The sequence below is a fragment of the Protopterus annectens genome, chromosome 13.part0 (genome assembly GCF_019279795.1).
Source record: "Protopterus annectens isolate FY-2018-M chromosome 13.part0, PAN1.0, whole genome shotgun sequence".
In the NCBI taxonomy this organism is placed as follows: domain Eukaryota; kingdom Metazoa; phylum Chordata; order Ceratodontiformes; family Protopteridae; genus Protopterus; species Protopterus annectens.
The window spans coordinates 796,326,095-796,351,596 of record NC_056747.1 but is presented as its reverse complement, the minus strand read 5'-3'; the positions used below and the strand labels follow the sequence as shown (position 1 = coordinate 796,351,596).

The following is a 25,502-nucleotide window of genomic DNA, read 5'->3' as shown; positions in this document are numbered from 1 at the left end:
AAACAAAAAAACAGTCATCAACAAATCTGCAGTAACAATCAAAGTAAAGAGCAAATTCATTATTTTCATTTAAGATGTATTGTTTTTCCCATACATATAAAACTAAATTAGCAAAGGTATTGGCCACGGACGTCCCCATGGCCACCCCAGTTAACTGCTTGTAGGGAACACTATCAAAAATAAAATCATTCTTTGTCAACACCAAATCTAATAAGAGGCAAATATTCTCTATTTCACGTGTTTGTTGAGAGGATTGCATTGCTAAAAAACTTCTAATTGCCTCAATCCCATATTCTATTGGAATCACCGTAAAAAGTGACACAATATCCAGTGTAACTAAAAAATAATCAGAACTAGTTTCACCATTAAACCACACACTAAGTTTCTCTAAAAAGTGCACCGTATCCTTTAAAACTGTTTCACATTTCAGTAAATACTTTCCTAACACTTTTGTAAATACCTAGAGATGGGCTCAGTCACCCATCCTTTACCAGATACGATAGGCCTTAGTGGTGGGTCACTCATGGATTTATGCACCTTGGGGATACCATAAATCTGTGGAATTTTAGGACATGTTACTGTTAAATAAGTGAATAATTCAATTGTAATGTCCTGATTCAATTGCATATCATATAAGAATAAATTCACCTGAGAAATATGATTTTTCACATCTGCAAATGTTATTACTTTAAAAGTATTAGTGTCAGACAAGAACTCTTTAAACTTACTCATATACCATGATTTGTCCATAAAGACTGTTGCCCCTCCCTTGTCTGCTTTGAATCTGCTCCTTTATGTACTAAAGTGGGCACTTTCAAGTGCTATAATTGTGTCTGTTGCTCTGATATTAATGATAGTAATAATAGCTTCCGACATCCTACAACAGGTGAATGTTTTAAGTTTACTTGCAAAGCAGATTGTAGTACTACTAAGTTAGTTTATTTAGCTACCTGTGTTTCATGTAACGCATTTTATGTAGGGAAAACATCCAGGAAGCTTAAAGATAGAATAATAGAGCATAGGTCCGAAATAAGACGGAAGATTGAGACAAATGGTTTATTCAGACATTTACATGAATTTCAAACTCATGCTTTTAAATTCAGATGCATATGCACTGTACGAATGGGTATTAGGGGTGGTGACTTGGAAAATCTTTTGTTATTGAAGGAATATGAGTGGATAGTACGTTTACAGGCTGATAAATGGCCTGGCTTGAATGGAGCAGTAAGTCTCAAACCAGTTTTGATTAAGCGTCAGAGGGAGAATTTATGATGCTAACTTTGAGCTGCTACCTTTTAAAAAGTTTTAAAAAAGTTTTTTAAAAAGTTCTTATTTGATATGAATGATTTATCTATATGTAACTATATTTAATCTATATAAAATTGTTTTTTATTAATATAAGTAAAACTTCTTTAAGAGTTTTGGGTGTGATGCATTTTAAATTATTTGCATAATTAATTTTGGTTTGTATCTGATTGGCTGGCTTGATCATGTGTTTTTCAGTGCTTCCTCTATTTAAATGCAACTTATGTAAGGTGATTTTATGTGCTGATGAAGGGTGTAGACCCGAAAGCTTCATTAAAATTGTTTGTTTGTGACTACCGTGTTTTTGGCTACTTTTGGATGAACAGTGACTTAGTGTATCTTCGTGATCAATCTGTATGTTACCAGATGGGAAGCAAACTGTCTCACTGATGGAACCTACCTAGTCAAAATAAGGGAAGCCACCTCAAGCAGTAGACCCGTAATGAGTGGTATACTCCAGGAATCGGTCTTGGGGCCTCTGTTGTTTGGGATATACTTTTCTGAGGTGCAGGCCAAAATCAGTGCACTATGACTGACCAGGTTTGCAGATGACTGCAAGCTGGGCACTGTCATCAGTTCCCCCAGTTATGTGGACATCCTCTAAGAGAGTCTCACCCAAACAAGTGACTGGTGCCAGAAACATGGCCTCAAACTGAATGCCAAAAAATGCATCATCATCCCCTATGGGGAGAGAGACATCCCCACAAATTATCACATTAATAACAAGGTTGTAAGCATGCAATCAGTCGTGAGGGACTTGGGCAGCCAGGCTGATAGCAAACTGAATTTTTACCACTTATTTGCCTCCGTTGTACAGAAAGTTTTCTACATGGACCCGCTTTATTAGGAAGGGTATCTCATCCAGGGACAAGGAGGTCATAGCATCTGTGTATTCTTCCCTTATAAGACCCATTATTGAGCACAATGCCACTTTTGGCATGTACCTTACAAAGCACATGCAGCAGCTGGAGAGACCACAGAGGCTCCTCACAAGGAGAATCCAGGGTCTCAAAAATCTACACTACACAGATAGGCAAAAAGCCCTGTCCATCTACTCAGTCTCATACAGACTACTCAGAGATGACTTTTGTGTGATGCCCCTCCAGTGGACCAGTAATCAAAGAGCCTCAATCCCCTCATCAATGGCAACAGTGAGGGGATGTACTTTGGAAGGATGACAGGTACATACACACAGTCTTACCAGATGCAGCTCTCTGCATCAAGTGCAATTTCCCTTAAGAGCACACAGAGACCACAGTTAGTCTGGGGCTGGTTTCTCCCTCTTTCTCCAGATCCCTAATAAGATGCCCCACTGGCACAGCTATACAGTTGAGATCTCAGGTGATTGGTCAAACCAAGACCTACAGCACCCTCTCTGTCCAAGCAGTGCTTCATGTCCCTGCCCAAGTAGCTGACACACACACTCTTTGAGGTTTGATTTACACACACACACACACACACACACACACACACACACACACACACACACACACACACACACACACACACACACACACACACAGACACACAGACACACACCTGGGAGAGGCTTGCACAGGTTTACTAACTATGTCCCCTTTTGCCCAGACTATAAGGTACTTATCAATGCCACCAACCAGCTCCTTATCAGCTACTTTAAGGCCCTTTAACAAAGAGTGTCTAATCTTACTGTGTAATGTTACTATTACTACAAATGGTAGTTTGACCAAGAGCAAGGTTATTAGGAGTAGCTCACAGTGTCACCAAATAAATATGCAAGCACTTTCAGAACTTAAATATCTCTAGGCAGATCAGCCACAATGAAAGGTTTAAATATATTTAATAATAAATATTAAAAGAACAAGACAATACTAAATATATATTTACAGTGGCATCAGAGTTCAAAATCACAGGAAATAGTTCAAACAACATTGCAGGACAGTCTCAAATAAATGAAGAAAAATATCTAAACTAAGCTTTGTTATATTCCTGACTATATCCAAGAGAGTTGCTATTCCCTAGAAACTTACTTACAAAGCAAGACATATGTAGTGAATGGATCTCCTCTAGTTGTTGCTGTTGTCAGGTCAAAGACATAATACAGAATGATTTCTCTCTCTCAGAGAGTTCTCAAATTAAGATCTCAAATATTACTGCTGGCTAGCTTGCAGAATAACATTATTTCTTCTCATCTGACTTCTAGTCCCCAGGCCCAAAACAACCATTTATGGCAGCTGGTAACATTTAGCAACTGCCTGTAAAAATACATAGACAAGGGCTTTTTCTCAGATCTTTGGCAAATGCTGGAAGTCATAAAACAATAAAAAGCTTCCAAGACAATAAAGAAAACTCCCTGGTTTTAGAAACTGTGTCTCTTGCTGCATGGAAACTGAAAGATATGTTTTATTGTTTAGCCATAAAGTAATTTAATTTCAGCTATTTTTCTGAAATTTACTAGACTAAGGTTAACCTCCTGTATCTCAGTTTCCACTGTTAAAACATGTACATTTAAACAGTTATAATAGTGCATGTACATTTATGTTCTTTTCCAATAGGGTACACTGTGGTTACATTTCAAACTGCACTTTACAAATACCTTCAAGCAGTTTGATAAACGCATGACATACAGTTCTAATACATTTGTAACACAATCATCTTGTATACATCATGTTAATATTCACAAATGACATATAATTATTTACAAAATTCCAGATATCTATGCTGGCATACTCTGTATGGCATACAAAGCAATCTCAGATCCCGCCTTGATGAGTCTGCTGCATATCCACAAGTCAAGCTCCACTTGAGTAACCCACATGGGTGACCTCAACCTGGTCTGTGACATCAATAGGACTTGTTGGTGGGACAGATTTGTGTCTCAGAGACTGCCCCTTCTGTGGAATAGAATTCCTCTCCACGTCAAGCAGAGTACCTCATTAACCCTTTTTAAGAACAACATAGATAGCTGGATGGGGAACAGAAAATACATCCATGGGATTCCACCTGTGTCCCTGCTGGACAGGGGTATCTGGTGCTGACTTGTCAAAACATGGGCTAAATTATTGGCTAGGCTTGTATGGGCCTCAGGGCCAATAGCCTAGTAACTTCATATGATCTTATAATCCTATAATTCAAAAATATAGTGTTGCATGTTATATGGGTTTGCAACATATATGTGGAGAATGAGTACTAATATAATACACAGGCCGATGCAAGTTATTATGTCAGGAGTTTAATGTGATCAGATAAAAGGAAGGTGTTTGCTGCTTATATTTATTCTTTGCTATTTTTTCATACTTGTTTAAGTGGGTCTGCAGTAAGTGAATACAATTTTTTTTCTTCCTCTCTCTTCTACTGCTTCAGGCCCTTAAGCAGCAAGAGAAGAACACAGGGAAAAAAACTGTCAGTGTATATTCCTGGAGGCTACCTTTCTTCGCCATAGCTTAAATCAGCCTTTTTAGTGAAATTAAGTTCAGTCAATTAAATGTACATTTGTATTGGTAGTTGTGCTTTTGATAGAGACAGTAAATATTATACAAGCACTAGAAATATGTAATTTATCTTGACTGACACACTTTTAGTTAAGTAATGAAGAAGTGTGTATTTTACTGCTGTTTTTATTCCTTTATTAATTCTTGACATGTGTGAGCTACACCACAATGACATTTATGCCTCAAGGATTTCCCACATCTGCTCAAGGAGATTTTGTAAGTTGATATACAAATCTCTTGAGCTTCCAATACTGTAACTATTCCCCCTGAACAAACATGAGGTGTAAAGTATCTTTATCAGTAATGCAGTTCAGACTTCATTGGCACAGTATACTTCATAAATCACACTATATCTTGGAACTAATTCATTTGGTCCACTCCCAGGACTTGCACTGCTTGATGCTTTAAGCATTCCATTCCACACTTGATGATGATAGCTACTTGGCTCACACAACCTAGAATGCCAGCTGTAACCAATATAAGCAATATTTTCCTTCTCAGCCACTGCAAGGGCCACTCAGACATGAGAAGCATGTTTCTTTTTCTATTTCTGCTTTTTAAGCAATGTCCACAATTAGTTTGAGGAGACTCCTGATCTCAGGTTCATTATCAGGGATGTAAGTACAACATTCCTCTCCCACCAAAGCAAACATTCTACCTTTACTAGCAAATATATATTGACTCAAATTAGAATAGACTCAAACAGATTAAAAAGCATTTCTGTTGTATCACACACACACACACACACACACACACACACACACACACACACACACACACACACACACACACACACACACACACCAATGGGCAATTCAGTGTCAACAGTCCACCTACCATAAAACCCATATAAACACAGGGAGGACATGCAAACTGTATACCAAAGGCACCCCAACTGAGGACCAAACTGGAAAATCTTTTGCTATGAGGAAAAAAAATGCTGCTTGCTGTTTCCTGCACATACTATTATATAATTTTAAAATCTTACTAAAGATGTATTCAGGTGAAAGTATTATTCCAATGGACAAATTATGTGTGACAGTAGCATGCTATGATACAATACAATACTTAAACCTGTATGCATATGAAGGTGGAAAAACAGCACTACAAGACAGAATGAATGAAAGGACTTGCAATATCTGCTCCTTTGTTGCTGCCCAGTCCACAGATGAGTGATCTGCTTGTGCTGTGACGCATATTGTTTAAGTTCTTTGGGATTGCAGCCTCCCACATAGACAACAATACAGCTTTTTGCTGTCTGATGCTGATCATTCTTTCCACAAGGTACAGCAGTGTTGGAGGGTGAATGATAAAGTAACAGGTTGTCAGAGTTTCAGGGGTTCTGTCCATTAGCCCATCAAAGAAAACACTTTTGTTGTGCTTTGTACAGTGGTGAATTTGATTGATTGGTGCATGTCTCTGACTATATTTGTTATGATGACTCATACTTGAGCTGTGACTTACAACCATTTTTTCTGGGCAGCTGTGTCTTGAACTATGTAGTCTAAGTCATAGTAGAATCCTATTGGTCCACTATTAAATCATGTACAGTATTGCCTGCAATCATCAAGATTTTTTTTTCACACTTCTAACAGACAGAAGTTATGCTCAAAAATGAGTGTGATGCAGATATGTACAAATAGAAACAGAAGCGATTTCTAAGAAGTTTTTGGCAAGTAATATGCAAAAAGGATCATTGCACTGTAATAAACAGAGTTTCAGAAACACTTCTCTACTTGCTGTGTGACACCAATCAATGAACGAAGTATGTCAAGGTGTTCCAAATGTATACTGTCACCTATATATTATCATAGTTATGGTGGGAAATGAAAAATGCCTAAAAGATTTATGGAACATCCTAAACATACTAAAAAGACTGTGGGCTTAAAGTAAATGGAAACAAATGTGAAGTTTGCAAAGATATAATTGCATGTATTGGGCATATAAGCATCAAAAATGGAGAGTATAAGTCAAAAGAGAGAATAGAGGCTGTGCTACAGATGTCAACATTTCAGAATGTGTTGTAGTGGACCTTGCAACTGGAGAATTAGTACAAAAACATTGTACGGAACCCCAAAGCAATACTAAATCTTCAGTAAATGTTACATCAGGAAGTATAGATGGATGGGTGGGTGGATATGAATGGGAAATTATAAAAGGTTGTGAACATGCCCTCAAAGCTTCAGATGAATTGACTACATTTGGGAATGTGTTTATTTACTTGGAGTCACTTTTGTCTTTTAAATTGGCGTGTGATTTTTCTTCTTATGAAGTTGGTACTATTTTATTACATAAACTCCAGGATGGTACCAAGATAGCCACAGCCTTTACTTCAAGGTACTTAATTAAACTTAAATGTGAAAATGTACAGGTAGGCAGAAAAGTCCTTAGCTAGATTTAGTCATTGCTAATAAGGAAATTGTTTGTGCTACTTGCTTAGCAAAAGTCACTATTAACTACTCTTAACCCAAGAATGATGCAGATATGTTAACTGCAAGCAAATTACAATGCTGATTCTTTTTCCCTGGGGACCCCTGCATGAAACTGAATGGATGCATATAAGATATCAATGTAATGCCAGCAGATCGCCATGACACACACATCAAGAGTCTAAGAAGCAAACAATCGCAGCCTTAGCAGATGCTCACTGTTGACTGTTGTGCAGTTATTCAAGGTAGATGTTTTTTGCTATCAGAAACAAGGATGGAGCCAATACCATCATAAGTGCATGAATTAGTCATAAAGGGATACTTTAAGGACAATAATGTGTTGTACCCTGATTTTGTTGTTAGAGAAGGCCTAGATGTGTCTCAAGAAATTATCTTTTTCAGAATAGAAACCTCTACCAAGTTACATTTCAGAGTGTTTGGATTGGTGACATAAATTAAGTACCTTACCTAAAGTTTTGTGTGATGATTTGGTACTAATGCAAAAACTGAATATATGGCTGAGAATTTTGCAACTGGGACTGTGCTCACATGATGCTATGTCACTTTGGGTGGTGCTCGATGCTTGACAGTTAGTGTGCCACTATTTCATGTCACATGTCTACTTGTACTGCTTGTACTCCTGTTTGTATTACATTTTGTATCCTCCATCAGACAACCCATTGATTTCCCACTTTATAGTCATATTTGTTTTTGGCAACTGCAGCTGTCTCCTTATCATCCATGTATACTGCCATCAGTTGATCCTTCTAGTACGTATGGTTTCCATGTCTCTGCATAGGGTGAATACACTGGATTTTTCATGTGCATGTAATGCTATCCTTTGTTGATTATACATTAGACCATCTCAGATATCAGCCTTGCTTTACACATGCCAGTAAGTTGAACTGTTCCAGTATTCTGCCATAGCTGTGCACTTTCAGTTTTCTTTACCCCTACTTATATCTACATCATAGCATGATTTTTCTTTGATTTCCTGGTCACATACACGATAGTCATATGTGTTAAATATCTTGCCTGCTACCTTTTTTGTTCTTTGCTGCCTGTTGTAGAAGGACATATTTTGCAAGCTAATTTGGGGATGAAAATGATTTTTTAGTAGCTGCTTGTCTTCCATGTTTGTCATAAAGTACAGCGTCTGATATGTGCACTCAGTGCTTAGTCTTTTCCTCCAGCTCTGCAGCTGTGGTCAGTTGCTTATCTGCCACACACACACTGTTGCTGCTGGGTCCACTCACAAAGTGTGTTATTTTTGAAAACTTGTGTACAGGCTTATTCATTTATTCATTCTCCCCCTGTCCTTAAGGGAAATCTCTGCTCAAATTGCTTTTATATATGAACTCAAGCAGTTCCTCTCCTTAGCTGGTTTTATAAGCATAATTAAGGCAGTAATAATTAACCTATCTGTTAAATATTGCTGTAAACTGATATGATATATACTTACTACACTATTGGCACTCCCTTTTGTTCCTCTTTTCAGGTGTATAATCTATTGCTAAAGTGTTGTAAATTTAAAGTGCTTAATCCCTGAAAGCTAGATGATGCTAATTCTATGTAAACAGTTTTATTTATTTTTTCTGTATAGTGAAGTTTTTTATTTTTTCTGTAAATTCCAGACCTCTGCTGAAAATGGAATTTTTGCCCAATCAAGCTATCCTAGTAAACAGATGCAAATTAATAAATACATACATACATATGTATGTATATAAATACATGCATAAATGCATGTCATAAAGTAGTAAGCAACACTGCAACACAAAAGTTATCACTAGCACAGCTATGCAACAATGTAGTATATGAACAGATGAAATATAGTATAGCAAGTAGGAGTGTTAAACAAAAATGCACAGTGTGAAGACTGGTAGAGAAGGGTGAAGGCTGCCAGCCTAGCCAGATAGAATTTTATAGATAATTCTATCATTTGTAAATATCAATGTAAAACTACAGGCTTGTTGTCTTAAATGTAAAGAAATACTGTTAGATGTGGAAATGGAAATAAATATGACAACAGTGCACTCTACTGACCAAAGTAAAGCATGTGGTGACCCTTTGATGTCGACAGAGCTGCCGAGGGGTCTAGATGAAGAAATTATTTCTGTTGTTTTAACCAAGAGTTAAATTGCTAGATTTAAACATGCAAATGTATTGTTATTGCTCTGCTCCTGACCAGCTGCAGGATAACAAAAGGGAGATGTTAAAAATGTAAATGTAGTTAATGTGTAGCATGGGAACTCCAGGAAGGGTGAAGAATGATGTAATGTTTAGCAGAACTGCAGTTTCAATTTAAACAGTGAGAACCAGAGATTATTAAGCATTTTGTCTTGATCATCCAACTTATAGCACTCTGCCTGTTGTCTTATGTAAGTTATCTTAGACTTGTGTTTTCTTTTAGAGATAGCTAAAACTAGAAAGATTAGACCATGTTTTTCTGTGATGTCAGAACTGTACTACTAATGAATTGTTTTAAGTATTTCTGCGTGATCTCTGAACTCTTGACTAGCACTGACTTTGTAGTAGAAAGTATTGTCTTGTGGTTTTAATTATTTATTATTAATTATTGTAAAAACTTTTAACTGTGGCTGGTTTGTGTAGAGATAATTTAAGCTCTAGGGTACATTGCATATTTGTCGTGATTAGTGTACCAAGTCATTCTAATAAGCCTTGACTGTTTAGTCACATCTACCAATTGGATAATAATATTGCACAGTAATAATTGGACACCCTTTTAAGGGCCTTTGGGTAGATGATAATATTAGCTGGGTGGTGGCAAGTGATTACTAACGTATAGTCTGGGTAAAAGGGGCACAGCTGGAGAACCTGCGCCAGCCTTCCTGAGAAGTGCCTTTGTGGTTGTAGAAACTTTTATCTCAAAGTGTAAAAGTGTCAGCTACTTGGGCAGGGACACAAAGCACTGGTTGGACAGAGAGGGTGCTGGAGATTTTAGCTTGCCCAGCTAGGCCGAGGTCTGGACCCTATAGCTGTGCCAGTGGGGAGTCTTACTGGGGACCAAGGGAGCAACCAGCCCTGGACTGACTGTGATCTCTGTGTGCTCTTAAGGGAAATTGCACTTTACTGTGTGTATTTGTTATCCTTTTCTCATATATGAGATGCCCTCTCTGGTGTTGGTGGTGAGGATTGAGGCTCCTTGATTGCTGGGCCAGGGCACGGGTGTCACACACAGCAAGCTGGGCTATAGGTAAAGACTATGGTTATACTTGAATTAGGCAATATACCAGTTACACCACTACAGCCACAAGCTGTGCTATAAAAGAGTCTATCCAAACTGTCTGCAATGATCATTTGAGAATATACCAAAGGTGTCATCCACATAAAAGCATCCCACTCCTGCCACATGACAAGCATGTAGACAACAACAGTGGAGGTGTGGCAGGAGAGAGCACAGTACAATGCTATACATGGATATAAATGTCCAGTGCAGATGGTAGTATATAATGCACACACTCAAAATAGCCAATACATACAGTATTTAACCACTGGTGTGTCACGCACTTACAAAATATTGTTAAGGATGATAGGCTAACAGATGATTTAAGTATGCATGTGTTTAGGAATGGCACATTTTATGGGATATCCATTTCCCTAATACTGGTTATATAGCAAAGTAATCATTTTCAGTGGGAGTTGTGCCCACCCCCAATCCCCAGTTAAAATTTAGACTTCTTTCTGCCTGGTATCTTGAGAGCTGTACATTTTTGCTTTCTTAACTACTGCTGCATTCTGTTACACTGGTCTAGCCACATTTTAATCTGATACTATAGCTATCAGGTACTGGATTATTTCATCTCAGTTTTGGTTTAACTAATAATTTCTTTGCATTTCTGGATATTTTAAAAACAAGTTTTCACATGACAGTGCTGCACAAAGATGTGTCAGCATATACTCATACGTATATTGTTTCTAGGCATTATGGCATGCATTACCTCATTATGCCCGATGCTTTTGGAACATTGCGTTGCACTTCCCCCACATCCTAGGTCTTCCCACTATAGATGCAAGTAGTTTGTTTCGTATTTAGTGTGCTTACCATTGTTGTTAATTCTTCCTATTCTTATGCCCTCTACTGTGCCTCACTGGACATTTATGAATTCAGTTCTTTGTGTATTTTTATTGTTTTGATTTGCATTGCCTTATAATTAGCCTCTTGAAAACACATAGATATAATCTATATCTCAAAATATTTACCTTGATAATGTTGTAAATAAATTTATAAATAAAGTGCTACCATTCCTTAACAATGTCATATTATATAGACTGATGATTATTCGCTCTAAGGTTAAATAAATGTTTTCCATTCTACAGGTGAGCAGCCCCAAGACGCCTTACTGAGGGGGATAAAGACCATTTTAGTGCCAGCTGTCCAAACTCTTTTTGTAGGTAAGGTTAAACCAGCAATCTGACTTCATTATGTTGGAATTTGATTGTAACCCTAACGATATAGAACTGTACCAGTCTACTGCATTGATACCGCTCATATTTCAAATATTGATGTTATGTGATCCTATCTCGCCTACATTCAGTACTGATGGGCTTGGAGCCGATCCCTCGGCTCTGACTCGGCACGCTATGCTATAGAGCGAAGCCTCTTATTGGCTGAGCTATATCTTATCCCAGGATGCACCACCACTAATCCCCCAGATCTAGTTTGCCGCTTACAAGCTAGGACGTGATCTCAAACTTGGCTGAGCTAAGTACTGTTTTCTTCAAAGTTTCCTGTCAGGAATTTTGCTATTTTTACCCCAAAAGCTGTTTTAACAGCTATTGTTGTTGTACAAGTGGTTTTTGATAAATTTTGTTGAGAAAAATTGTGTTTTTGGTTAAGGGAAGGTTTCCCGTTTAAGTTAGAGGGGCCTTCCCCTATTCTTATCTAGCGTCTTTTATTTTTTATAGGAGGTCAAGTACCTGCTTAAGTTAGAGGGTCTTGACCCTCCTTTTCAGTGATTTTTGTCCTGATATTGTGTTTTATTTTGACATTGTGTATTGTCTTGTGTAAAAAAAAAAAAAAAAAAAAAAAATCTTGGTTTTCAGTTTTCCTTGTGGTAAAATTTTTCACTAAACAGCTACTTTAACTTGTTTTTTTTAGTGAACTGTCAGTCAGCATGTCTAAGGAACATAGACCCTCTGGGTTTAAAAACTGCGTGAGGTGTGGTTACAAAATGTCGATAACTGACGACCACTCCTCGTGCGTTTATTGTTTAGGCGCCAAGCACCTACAGGAGTCATGTAGCGTGTGTCACGCCTTTTCTTCTAGAGTCCTCCAAGAGAGGAAGAATAAATTAATATTAAAAGGGCTGATTAAACCCTCCTTCGAGGAGGCCTTATCTTCCTCTTCCTCTCCTACCAAGAAGAAAAAAGCGTCGGCTCCGACCAGTCTGTCAGAACCGACTGCCAAAAACCTAGGCAGGCTTCTCCATCGGCTCCACGGACTTCGGAGCCGAGGGCGGAACGGTCTGCCTCGATGCCTCCAGTCTCGACCCCTCTGGTTTTGGAGCCGAGGACTGGGGCATCGAGAGGCGGGTCACCTTCATCGGCTCCACTGATTTTGGAGCCAATGAGGGTTGCCGGCTCAGACTCTTCCCCTTCGGCGCCGAAGTCCTCATCGGCACCGAGGGAAATTGTTTTGAGATCTCCCTCGGAACTGATAGTAGTCGAATCCATTCAGAGCCGGTCCCCTAGTCCTATGGAGCCGATGGAGAAGTCGGTTCGGACCCCATCGGTGTCATCTAGATCCTCCAAGATGTCTGATTCGGACATCGACAGGGTGCTCCTAAGACTCTTCCAGTCTCCGGTGTTTCAAAAGTTAGTTTCGGCTCCAGCCCATTCGGCTTTGGAGCCGATGGTCCACCCTGTTATTATGGTTCCTCCTCCAACAGCCTCGGCACCGTTGGAGCCGGTGCTGGTGGAGCCGATGGAGGTTTTCGGGTCGGGCCCGACCCTTACTCCAACTCCGGCTCTCGAGTCGGAGTTCGGTACACGGACTTCCTCTGTCGGCCCCGGGGGGGACGCTTCGGGACTGATGTTTTTGGTCCCAAGCCTTCCTCTCGGTGCATTGGCTGCGGGGGTACCGTCTACCGTTGTGGCCATGGAGGTGGGACCTTCCCAGGATTCTGGTGGTCCCGCCTTCAGGGCCATGAGGAGTGCGTTAGCCAAATCTTCTTTGGCTACCTCCACGGTCTCCCCAGCTCCTTCCCTGCATACTGAGACTGGGTCTTTGGCAGTCCCCCTGTCCTTAGACAGCGGAGCCCCGGGGCCTGAGGTTACCCCCACTGGGGTTCCCCCCCTCCTGGAGGTCCCTCTGAAGCTTCTTTGGAGGAACCCCCCAGGAAAAGATCGTGCAAGAGGAAGCACGTTGACTCCCCCGATGAGTCTCTCACATCAGACACTGATCTTGATGATGCAGAGGGGTCCCCCAAGTCGTCCTCAGATGATGTCTCCTTTGCAGACATCCTGGAAGCCCTTAAACAATGAGGCAGCTGGCAATCCAAACCCCCTTCTGCTGATGAGTCGGTGTTCCTTAAGGCCTTCGGGGCTCAGCCCTCCGCTTCCTGGGTGTCTCCGCCCTTCGACAAGCTCCTAGATTTGATCTGTCGAAGGGCGTGGGAATACCCAGACTCTGTGGAACCGGTGCCTGCTCGTCCAAATAAGTTCCTGTCAGCACCCCCAGAAAAGGAGTTTTTGACGAAAGGTGTGGCTGTAGATGCCTTGGTGGTGGCATCTGCTACCCAGCAAGATGTAGCAGAGGCTTCGACGTCCGTCCATCCTCCTAATAAGGAGACTAGGAGCACGGATCGGTACGGTAAGTGAACCCTAAGTTCAGCGGCCTTTACTTTAAGGTTCCTGAACTATCTCACGCACTTTACCAGATTTCAGAGGGATCTGATTAAAGAACTTTCAGATACCCTCTTGGGTAACCTGCCTGAGTTGCTGGCCCAGACGGTTGGCTCTCAGCTGGCTACGCTGTCGTCCATATCAAACTTGTCCATGAGGCTCATTTCTTATGCGGCCGAAGGGGCGAGTAGAGCGGCGGGTACAGGCATTGCTCTACGGAGGCAAGCCTGGCTCCGCCTGTGTCATTTTGCGGAGGCCTTTAAGTCTTCCTTTGCCGATGCCCCCTTTGATGGGTCCTCTTTGTTTGGACCCAAGGTAAAGGACACATTGACCCGCTGAAAGCAAGAAGGTAAGACTTTGACTGCCGTAGAGGCACGATTTACCACTCCCTTTCGGCCTTACCCCAAGGCTAAAAGAGGAGGGAAAATGTGGTTCCGTAGATCTCAGAAGTCTTACCCCTCACAGCAGGACGATCCCCCTTCTAGAGGCAGAGGAGGGGGAAATTCTACTGGAAGATGCCGTCCCAGAGGTGGCAGAGGCCCCCGCAACACTGGAGACCACGTGTCCTTTCGTGGCTCTTCAGCCTTTCACAGTCCCTGAGGGATTGCCCGACTGTGCAGCTCCTTAGCCAGTCGGGGGTCATTTTTCGAGGCACCTAAAAGCCTGGGAAGGTATCACTCAGGACCGATGGGTGCTTCAAATTATCGCCGGAGGTTACGCCATCCCATTCTCTCACTCCCCACCTCAGTCCAAAAAAATCCCGGACCCGCCACCCAGTCAACGGGAAACTGCAGCCTCAGAAGTTTCAAAGCTGCTGCAAAAAGGAGTCATCCAACCGGTCCCCGCAGACCAGATCGGATTAGGGACTTACTCAAGATTCTTTTTGGTGCCAAAAAAGACCGGGGACTTGAGGCCCGTTTTGGATCTCAGCTTTCTAAACCGTTCAGTCAAAAAGTCCAAGTTCCGAATGGTCACCCTACAATCCATTCTCCCACTGCTGGAGAAAGGTGTTTGGATGCGCTCCATAGATCTCAAGGACGCTTATTACTATATCATGGTACATCAGGCGTCCAGGAGACATCTGCACTTCAGCCTAGGAGACAGTCATTTTCAGTTCCGCGCGCTGCCCTTTGGTCTCACCACAGCCCCCAGGGTGTTCACCAAATGTTTGGCGGTCATGACTGCTGACCTGAGAAGTCTAGGATTCCAGGTGTTTCCGTATCTAGACGACTGGCTCCTAACTGCCACCTCCAAGCATCTACTATTGCGGAGCCTACAAGCCATGATATCACTGGGCACTTCCCTTGGAATCACCTTCAATTGGCCAAAGTCTGTGTTGCTGCCATCTCAACGCATAAGATTCATCGGAGTAGAGATAGACTCAAACAGAATGCGGGTCTATCTACCTACAGAAAGGATACAAACCATACAGGCTCAAGTTCGAGCCTTACTTCCCAGATCCAAAGCCCCAGCCAGAATGGTCCTGCAGCTATTGGGTTCTATGTCCGCCACGGTTCTTCTAGTTCCCCTAGCAAGGTTGCACATGAGAATTCTCCAGTGGCTTCTTTCAACTCAGTGGTCCTTTCAGGATCTCCCTCTCAGTCACCTCATATGGATCACGGAAACCTACATACGGGACCTTCGCTGGTGGCTGGTGCCCTCCAATCTGGATCAGGGACGACCCTTTGTTTCACCTCCTCCTGTGGCCACTTTGACTACGGACGCCTCCCAGATGGGGTGGGGGGGGCATTCCCTGGGCAGGTCAGTCCAAGGCAAATGGCATTTGGAGGAGACCCTACTTCATATGAACATCTTAGAAATGAGGGCGGTGCTTCTGTCCCTACAAGCCCTTCACGATTACCTCCCTCAGGGCGTAATTGCCGTTCACTCCGACAACATGTCAGTTGTCTGGTACCTGAACAAGCAGGGAGGGACCAGATCCTACCCCTTTTGCAGAGAAGCCATGAGAGTTTGGGAATGGGCAGTGTCGACCAAACGTTTTCTAGTGGCGACTCATATCCCGGGCAAGTCCAATGTGATAGCCGACAGACTGAGCAGGACTATCCTCTCTCCACACGAGTGGTCTCTGAACATTACAGTTGCAAATCAGATTTTCAGCAAATGGGGAGTTCCTTGTTGCGACCTCTTCGCGACTCCGCTGAATGCAAAGTGCAAAAAGTTCTTCTCCCTCACCCCGGCTCTGGGGGAGAGCCCTATGGACGCACTAGCCCATCCGTGGCCCACCGGCTTGCTATATGCTTTTCCTCCAGTTCCTCTCCTTCCCAGAGTGATCCAAAAGGCATCTCTCTTGGGGAGCAAAATGATCTTAGTTGCTCCTTACTGGCCTCATCAGGTATGGTTCCCCTATCTTCGGAAATATGCACTGGAAGGTCCATGGTTCCTGGATCAGATCCCAGACCTATTGGTTCATCAGTCGGGACTATTCCACCAGTCCCTACACACCTTAAAATTGACGGCTTGGCTCCTCCTCTTCCGACTATAGTCAGGAATCATACCTTGGATCCGGAAGTTGTACACATTTTATCCTCGGCCCACAAGTCTGCTACAAAGAAATTGTATTCTAGCAAATGGAAGAGATTTGCTATTTGGGCTCAACTCCGGGGTCTGGATCCCATCACTATTCCCATATCAGAAGTACTGAAATTTCTAACTTCCCTTTTCAATCAAGGCTCTTCAGTCTCAACCATCAAGGTTCAATTGGCAGCTATTTCCAATTTTCACGAATCTATAAACCCACCTTTAATGAGCAACAGATTGTGTAAGACCTTCTTGAAAGGTGCTGCGCTTTTACGACCTCCGATTTCTCATCCTGCTCCTCCATGGGATCTCGATGTGGTGTTACGTGCCTTAACTTCCTCCCCCTTCGAACCGGCAGCAACATGTGATTTAAAATTTCTATCGTGGAAAACTGCCTTTCTGGTGGCGATTACTTCTGCCAGAAGGGTTTCAGAGCTTCAAGCTTTATCTGTAAAACCTCCGTGCTTAGTTTTTCACAAAGATAGAGTATCTCTCAGGCCAAATCCATCCTTTGTCCCTAAAGTTTGTTCCAGTTTCTGCCTACAACAGTCATTAGAACTTCCAGTCTTCTTTCTGAAGTATTCTAACAAAGCGGAATACATATTCCACACATTAGATGTCCACAGGCAATTGTGTTTTTATTTAGATAGGACCAAACAAACAAGGAAAACAGATCAATTGTTTGTATCCTTTTCGGACAATAGATTGGGCAAAGCCGTCACAAAGGTCACTATTGCCAAATGGATCAGGGACTGTATTACTCAAGGTTATTCTTCTTCTAACAAAGAGCTTACGACCTCTGTCAAAGCTCACTCTACAAGAGCTATGGCTACTTCAATAGCATTCCATTCTAAGCTTGCCATTAGTGACATTTGTGCTGCGGCTACGTGGTCCTCCCCGCACACTTTCATTTCTCACTACAAATTGGATGTGGCATCTAGAGGACGAGCTTCATTTGGTTCCACAGTGCTCAGGAGTGTTTTCCAGTGAGCCACCTAGGATTTAGGTGCTAGGGACGCTGTCCCATCAGTACTGAATGTAGGCAAGATAGGATCACATAACATCTTTTAGTTATGTACTTACCATAACTTTAGATGTTTGGGATCCATCTCGCCTACATTCCCAATAACCCACCCTCCATCCCCCTTCCTTGGAGATCGGAGGATATCAGAAGGTCCGAATCCTGTTGTTTCATCTTGAAACATCTGGCAATGTTATATAAACAAGTTGTGTATGTGTGCATGAATGCGGACAAACAAGATCTGGGGGATTAGTGGTGGTGCATCCTGGGATAAGATATAGCTCAGCCAATAAGAGGCTTCGCTCTATAGCATAGCGTGCCGAGTCGGAGCCGAGGGATCGGCTCCGAGCCCATCAGTACTGAATGTAGGCGAGATGGATCCCAAACATCTAAAGTTATGGTAAGTACATAACTAAAAGTTTTGTGTATTGCAAAGTAGTTTTCCATTTTATGGACAAAATTTTGACTAAATGAATGGCTCACATTAGGAAGCAGTTTGAATCATCAAGTGATATTATGTTTTCTATGCCCTGGACAGCAGCCATAGCTAAACACCCCTTCAGTCAACTGTGACTGTTTGCCAAGTCCAGAAAGGTGTTTGTTTATTTTTATTTATTTATCCTTTGTTGACCATATTATTCCCCCAAACATCTCATCTCAGGTAAAACCCAAGGCAGTATTAATAATACTAGCGGAAGTTTGGCCAGGGCATCAGGGGAAGTTACCCTACTCTTTTTGATAGGTGCCATGGGATACTTTACATCCATCTGAGCTAACACCAACTCAAGCAGACGGGACCAAGGTTTAATGTCTTATCTGAAGGTATAATTATTTACTTAATTCAAAAATTGTTTTGTTATCCAAGCAAGTATAATAATCAAACAATGCTGCAATTTGGTTATAGCTCTGGTATGTAAAATTGGATATCTACTGCATTTACCAAAGTTCCCCAATAGTTATAAAATAATTTCTGAGACCACTGTACTTTGGAGAAAGGAAATTAATAAACTAAAGAGTAATCTCATAGTTGATTATACTAAGCAGGTGACACAGAAAACTGACATATTTCATTTAGTTTGTTGGGGAGTGAGTCTTCTGAGAACCACTATTGAATAATCACATTTTAATGAGAGGGATTAGAGGATTTCCTTTTTATCACCATATCCTACAGGGCTTAAAATTCAGAATATTTAAGTAATTCAAATGAAAAGATACATGGAGGAAGGGAAGAAAAATGGGGGGGAGACTTTCTGTTCCATTCAAAGGGTAAGAGGGATAAACAGGATATGCAGTTTATTAAACAGTTAGGGAAATGTACATACTAGGTGAACTAGGTGGTCCTAAGCTGTTGTTTAGTCTGAACTTCCATTTCATATAGCACAATTCACAAAATGATGCTGTAGTTATGAGGATATAAGCAAACAAGCAATAATTTTCAACAGGGTGGGTGTTGCAAGAAAGTAACGGATTTCCCAATGTCTGGTATTTCCCTGTACCACCCACCCTGAAGGACATTATTGCACTTAGAAAATTGACTTATTTTTTAACAATAACATAATATACACTACAGTACTTTATATTTTTTACCAATTTTTACATTTGTCATAAAACAGTTTGTTTTTTTTGTAATATGTTGTCTATATTATAGTGTATTTATAATTTAGAAGGGACCACTTGGCATAAAGGTTAAGGCCTTCACAAGGTACAAGGTTCAATCCTGACATCCAGCCAATGCCTATTTGAAGTTTGCACATTCTCCCTGTGTCGCTGTGGGTTCCTCCCACCTTCAAAAAACATGCTGAGTGTTTCCATCTCAAACCAGAGATGTGGGTAACAGCACAGACACTGCATGGTGCCCTAGAGGGGAAGAGTTGTATAGACCAACTGCTTTGGGCATCTACTGTGGTGCACATGGATCACAGATGGACTAGCCACTTGGTGTGAAATATGGCTCTAAGTGATTTGGTAATGTTGACTAATGTCACCAAGTGGGCATTTACTGGTTGAAGATGCCAGGGACCCATGCTAATTGTGGGAGCTAACAGGTATATGTACCCCTATTGGCCAATGTGTGTCCACCATAAAGCCCAGCAACCCTGGGTCAATAAGCTGCTGGCCGGCCAGTTTCCAGTTTCCCAGTCTGGGTTACCTGGCCTGGGATAGCTCTGTTGAGTGAAAGCAGGATATAAAACCAAAATTGGATGGCATGATGGTATGGAGGAGGCTGGACATCCTATGTATCCAAGAGAGAAGATGGAAGGGCAGTGCAGCAAGCCCATTTGGCTTGGGATCCAGAGTCTACTACTCAAGAGGAAGACAGGCTAGAAATGATGCAGGAATTGTGGTGAGAGAGAGGCTTCAAAAGGCAATGAGCGATGTCATCATAATTTGTGACAGACTGATGGCAATCAGACTCCAGTCTAGTGAAAGGACAGTGTTCATAATCTCAGCCTGTGGTTGTGATAGTGAAGAGAAGAGTACATTCAGACAGCAATTGCAGGACCTACTAGATAAAGCAGGACAAAAGGCAATGGTGTTGATAATGGGTGGCCCAAATGCACATACTGAGACAGACAGAACAGGATATGAGGATTGCCTGAGTCCACATGGGTGGAGAAACAGGAATAAAGGAGAGGCCATTCTAGACCTCTGCCTGGCAAATGGCTTGATAGTAGCCAACACATGACTCAGAATGAAAGACATTCCCAACATCACATACAAGAGTTGCCAACATGCAACTCAGGTAGACTTCCTCCTAATAAGGAAAGGGCACTAGGTTATAATCGGTGATTGCAAAGTCATCCCCAGTGAAACAGTCAGCCCACAGCATAAACCACTGGCTGTGAAAAAAGAATGGTAGTGCCTCAAAACAGCTTGTGTGAGGGCTACAGAACAGATGGCCAAGCCAGGTATGGAAATAAGATACATAAGTAAAGCTGGTGGTGGAATGCAGACATCCAGGAAGTCATCAAAAGAAAGAAGGAGTGCAGGAAAACATGTGAGCTAGAAAAGACAGACCAGGCTAGGAAGGCATACTGCTTGGCTAACATGCTAGAAATTGTGAGGCTAAGAAAAGAGTTGCAATAGCAAAGAACAGGGCATCAGAGGCACTTCTGGAAAGTGACTCAGTAGGTGGCCCAAATAAACTGTATCAGGTTGCAAGGCAAAGGCAGAAAGATAAAGAAGATAGTCAGACACCTTTCATAAGGAATGCCAGCAACAACCTGCTCACCAGTCTACAAGACATCAAAGGCAGATCATGGAAGGAGTACTTCCAGCAACATCTGAATAAAGAAAACCCCACAGAAGCTGTACTGCCCCAGACATAGCCTACAATGAGAGAAGAAAAGGAGCCCACCATATAAGAAGTAAGAATAGCACTAAGGAAAATGAAGTCAGGGAACTCAGCAAGCCCAGATGAGATCACAGCAGATATGATAAAGATGGTGGGTGAGTTAGTGGAGAAATGGCCCCTGAGGGTACTCATAACAGTATGGAAAGAAAGGTGTATCCCAGATGACTGGAGAATATGCATACATGTGCCAGTATGCAAAAACAAAGGGGACATCCACAACTGTAGGGGAGGTACAGAGGTATCAAATTCCTATCACATTGCATGAAAATTATGGAGAGGGTAACTTGATAAACAGATATATAGAGTAGTAGAAAGTAAGATGGAAATTGACCAATTCAGATTCAGATCAGGATGCAGCACAACTGACCCAATGTTTGTAGTGAGACAGATAGTTGAGAAGAAGCTAGAGATGTGGAAAGAGTCTAATTGGGTATTACTAGACTTGGAAAAAACATATAACAAGGTCCCAAAAAAGCTGATTTGAGCAATCCTGCAGTGGTAGGATGCACACTGTGGGACAGACAATGAAATGAGGACATAAGAGAAGTAGCTCCAATTGCAGAAACGATAAAAGAAAACAGGCTACGGTGGTTCAGGCACATGTGTAGAAAAGCAGAAGACAATCTGGTGTAGAAAATGTGAGACAGACAGGAAGAAGACAAGAGGAAATGAGGGCATCCAGCAAAGAGATGGATGGATTGTGTGAGAAAAAGATCTATGGCGGTCAGGCATGACTGTCAAAGAAGGCAGGAGTGTGGCATTGAATAGAAAGAGATGGCAACAGTTAACATGATCTCCCCAATCCCCTGGCCACATGTAGAAAAATTGCAAAAAAGTGTTCTGATGATGATAATGATTCCCAGAGGTGTTGGGAGGCCCATCACTGCAGGCAGAGGGCCTCCTGTCCCCGAGAAAGTCTATTTCCCTGTATCACCCACCCTGAAGGCCATATTTTTTTAAAAATAACATAATATACATTATAGTATTTTATGTGTAGTACTTTGTTAGCTCACTTGAAGGATATTACAGCTTCCTCATTGGACCCCCTTCAGTTTGCTTATTGAGAGAGCCAGTCAATGGATGATCTAGTTAATATGGGCCTGCACTATATCTTGCAACATCTTGACAACCCAGGGACATATGCAAGGATTCTGTTTGTAGACTTCAGCTCTGCATTTAATACAATAATTCCAAAACTCCTTCACTTCAAATTCTCTCAGCTTTCCATTCCTCCTTCCACCTGTCAATGGATCATCAGTTTTCCAACCAATAGGAAACAGCAGGTGAAACTGGGGAAATTTACATCTAGCTATTGCGCGATCAATACAGGTGACCCACAGGGATGTGTGCTCTCCCCACTGCTACTCTCCCTCTTCAATAATGACTGCACCTCTAAGGACCCCTCTGTCAAACTTATTAAATACGCAGACAATACAACTATCATTGGGCTCATCAGGAATGGTGATGAGTCTGCATACAGATGGGAGGTTGAGCCCTTTGGTGTAGTCAGAACAATCTGGAACTGTACACTCTTAAAACAGTGGAGATGACAGTGGACTTTAGGAGTGGTACTACAATATTATTCCCCCTCTTTATAGTTAATACTGCTGTGTCAGTTGTGGAATCCTTCAAGTTTTTGGGATCTATAACCTCCCGGGTCTTGAAGCAGGAGACCAATGTAGGGTCCATCATAAAAAAGACACAACAGCGAATGTACTTTCTGTGACAGCAAAGGAAATTCAACCTCCCACAGGAACTGTTGATTCGGTTCTATACAGCAGTCATTGAGTTTGTTCTCAGCTCATCCATAACAGTGTGATTTGGATCTCTGTCTAATCATGACAAAAATAGGTTACATCAAATAGTCAGGTCTGCCGAAAATACCATTGGTGCTAGTTTGCTGTCCTTACAGGACCTGTACTATTCTAGAGTCATGAAAAGGGCAGGGAAGATAATCACCAACCCTTTACATCCAGGCCACCATCTTTTTGAACTATTACTATCAGCCAGGCATTATAGATTAATACGCACCAAAGCAAGCAGATATAAGTACAGTTTTTTTTTCCACAGACCATCAAGTTTATAAACAGTTAACTCCGATTATTAGGTTGAGGTATTCTTTTTCCCAAGCCACCGAGGATTCTGCAGTATTTTTACATCTTGTTAATACTTGTTTCTTTCAGAGTTTATTTTGGTATTTCTTGCACTGAGTCGAACTTTGCACCTTGTATGTGTGTGTGTGTGTGTGTGTGTGTGTGTGTGTGTGTGTGTGTGTGTGTGTGTGTGTGTGTGTGTGTGTGTGTGTGTGTGTGTGTGTGTGTATATATATATATATATATATATATATATATATTTCCTTTTTTGTCTTGTATAATAGTTGCATGTATGCTGTTTGTCTTGTTCTTAATAGTTGTATGTATGTCATTTATGTAATTCATACTTGTAGAGTCATTGAAACCAGGATCAAATACCTTGTATGCATGCTTACTTGGCCAATAAATGTGTTTCTGTTATATATATATATATATATATATATATATATATATATATATATATATATATATGTATATATATGTATATATATATATATATATATATATATATATATATATATAGTTATATATATATATATATATATATATATATATATATATATATTTTACCATTTTTTTACATTTCTCATAAAACAGTTCATTTTTAGTAATACGCTGTCTATATTATAATAGGTTCATAGGTTCATACTAGGCTATCTGCCCTAGGGCATTTATAAGCCTAGCCAGAATGTGTTTGGCTTTCGCCATCCATTTTAAATTTATTTTGCTATGCCCTTTTTCGAGGTTAGTATACTGTGCCTCTGTCTAACAGTGACACAGAAGTGATACCCGGGGTAAACCTACGATCTCCCATCCACTCATCAAGATTCCTCTTGAAGAGAGTCAATGAGGGACTCTGCCTAACCTGGACTGGGATTTTATTCCAGAGTGAAGGGAGCCTCTGGGTTATGAATCTGTCCCTCCACCATGTCCTATTTATTTCAATGCTGAGGTTCAAGTCTCTCGTGCACGTAGCTCGATGGGATTTGGATTTTCTGAGGTGCAGCATGTCCATTAATTCCGGGCTGGACATGGCTTTATACGTCAGGCACAGATTGCCTCTGAACAGGCGGTATGCCACTGAGTAGAGCTGGAGTTTCTTTAACCGGGCAGCATATGGCATCTGTTTGAGCCCTTTGATCCTCTTGGTGAGGTACTTTTGGGGTCTTTCCAGTTGGGGCAGGTGTCTGGTAGGGTACATCCCAAAAGGGGCATTGTACTCAATTATGGGCCTGATGAGGGATGAGTAAAGAGGCACGATGACCTCCCCTGATCTAGATGTGAATCCCTTCATGATTAGGTGGGCTATATAAAATGTTTTTCTAACCACTTTGGCCACGTGGTTGTCAAATGAGAGATTGCTATCAACTTGGGTCCCCAGGTCCCTAATTACTTCTTCTGTACTTAATGGATCACCACCTATGTGGTAATTTGTGGGCACTTTGTTTTTGCCAAAGGGGATGACTATACACTTTTTGGCATTTAGCTTGAGGCCATGGCTCTGGCACCAGTTGTCTGTTTCTATGAGGCCCTTTTGGAGGATGCTTGTGTCGGCTGGAGAGTCGATTATGGTGCCCAGTTTGCAGTCATCTGCGAACTTGGTCAGCCACAGTCCTTCCATGTTGGCCTGTACCTCTGAGAAATATATACCGAACAAGAGAGTTCCCAGGACTGAGCCTTGTGGGACACCACTTGTAACTGGTTTGGAGTCTGACATGGCTCCAGCAATTCTAACCATGTGGGTTCTGTCCTTGAGCCAGTTTGCAATCCATCTAGTGACATAGGGGTTTATATTTAAGCTGGTGAGCTTATCTATAATGCCCGAGTGGGGTATTGTATCGAAGGCTTTTGCGAGGTCCAGGTAGGCTGTGTGGACTACCTTCCCCTCGTCAATGGCCTTGGTGACTGTTTCAAAGAAATCAACCAGGTTTAAGAGGCAGGATCTGCCCTTAACAAAGCCGAACTGGGTAGGATCCAGTGTCTGTAGGTCCCCAATATCTTTATTTATGAAGTCCATGATGATCCTTTCCATACCTTTGCAGACCAAGCTAGTCAGGCTTATGGGGCGATAGTTTCCAGGATCCGTTGAGGCACCACCTTTATGGAGAGGGACCACTGTTGCTGTACGCCACTCTTTGGGCACATATCCTGTAGTAAGACTGAGATTGAACAGTAGTTTTATGTTTGGGTTTAGCTCTTCTTGGAGTTCATGTAGGATGCAGCCCAGGACACCGTCTGGTCCCATTGATGCTGTGTTTTTTGCTTTGGAGAGGGTGGCTCTTACCTGAGCATCTGAGATGTCAGGGGGGCAGCACTCTGCTGGGATTTATAACTTATATATGTTTGTGTGTAAGGGGTCAGCTGGCGTTCATTAAGTGTCTTTGTAGTATTAACGTTTTTCTTTTTTATTTATTCAGTATTGAATTC

General features: G+C 41.6%; 1 protein-coding gene across 1 annotated transcript in view; it reads left to right on the top strand.

The window, feature by feature from the left end:
- Positions 1 to 25,502, top strand: part of LOC122787678 — a 970,705-nt gene that overhangs the window by 346,361 nt on the left and 598,842 nt on the right. The window contains exon 8 of the mRNA XM_044054524.1: positions 11,543 to 11,617. Within this exon, the coding sequence (XP_043910459.1) occupies positions 11,543 to 11,617 (75 nt within the window). The remainder of the gene's footprint in view (positions 1 to 11,542; positions 11,618 to 25,502) is intronic.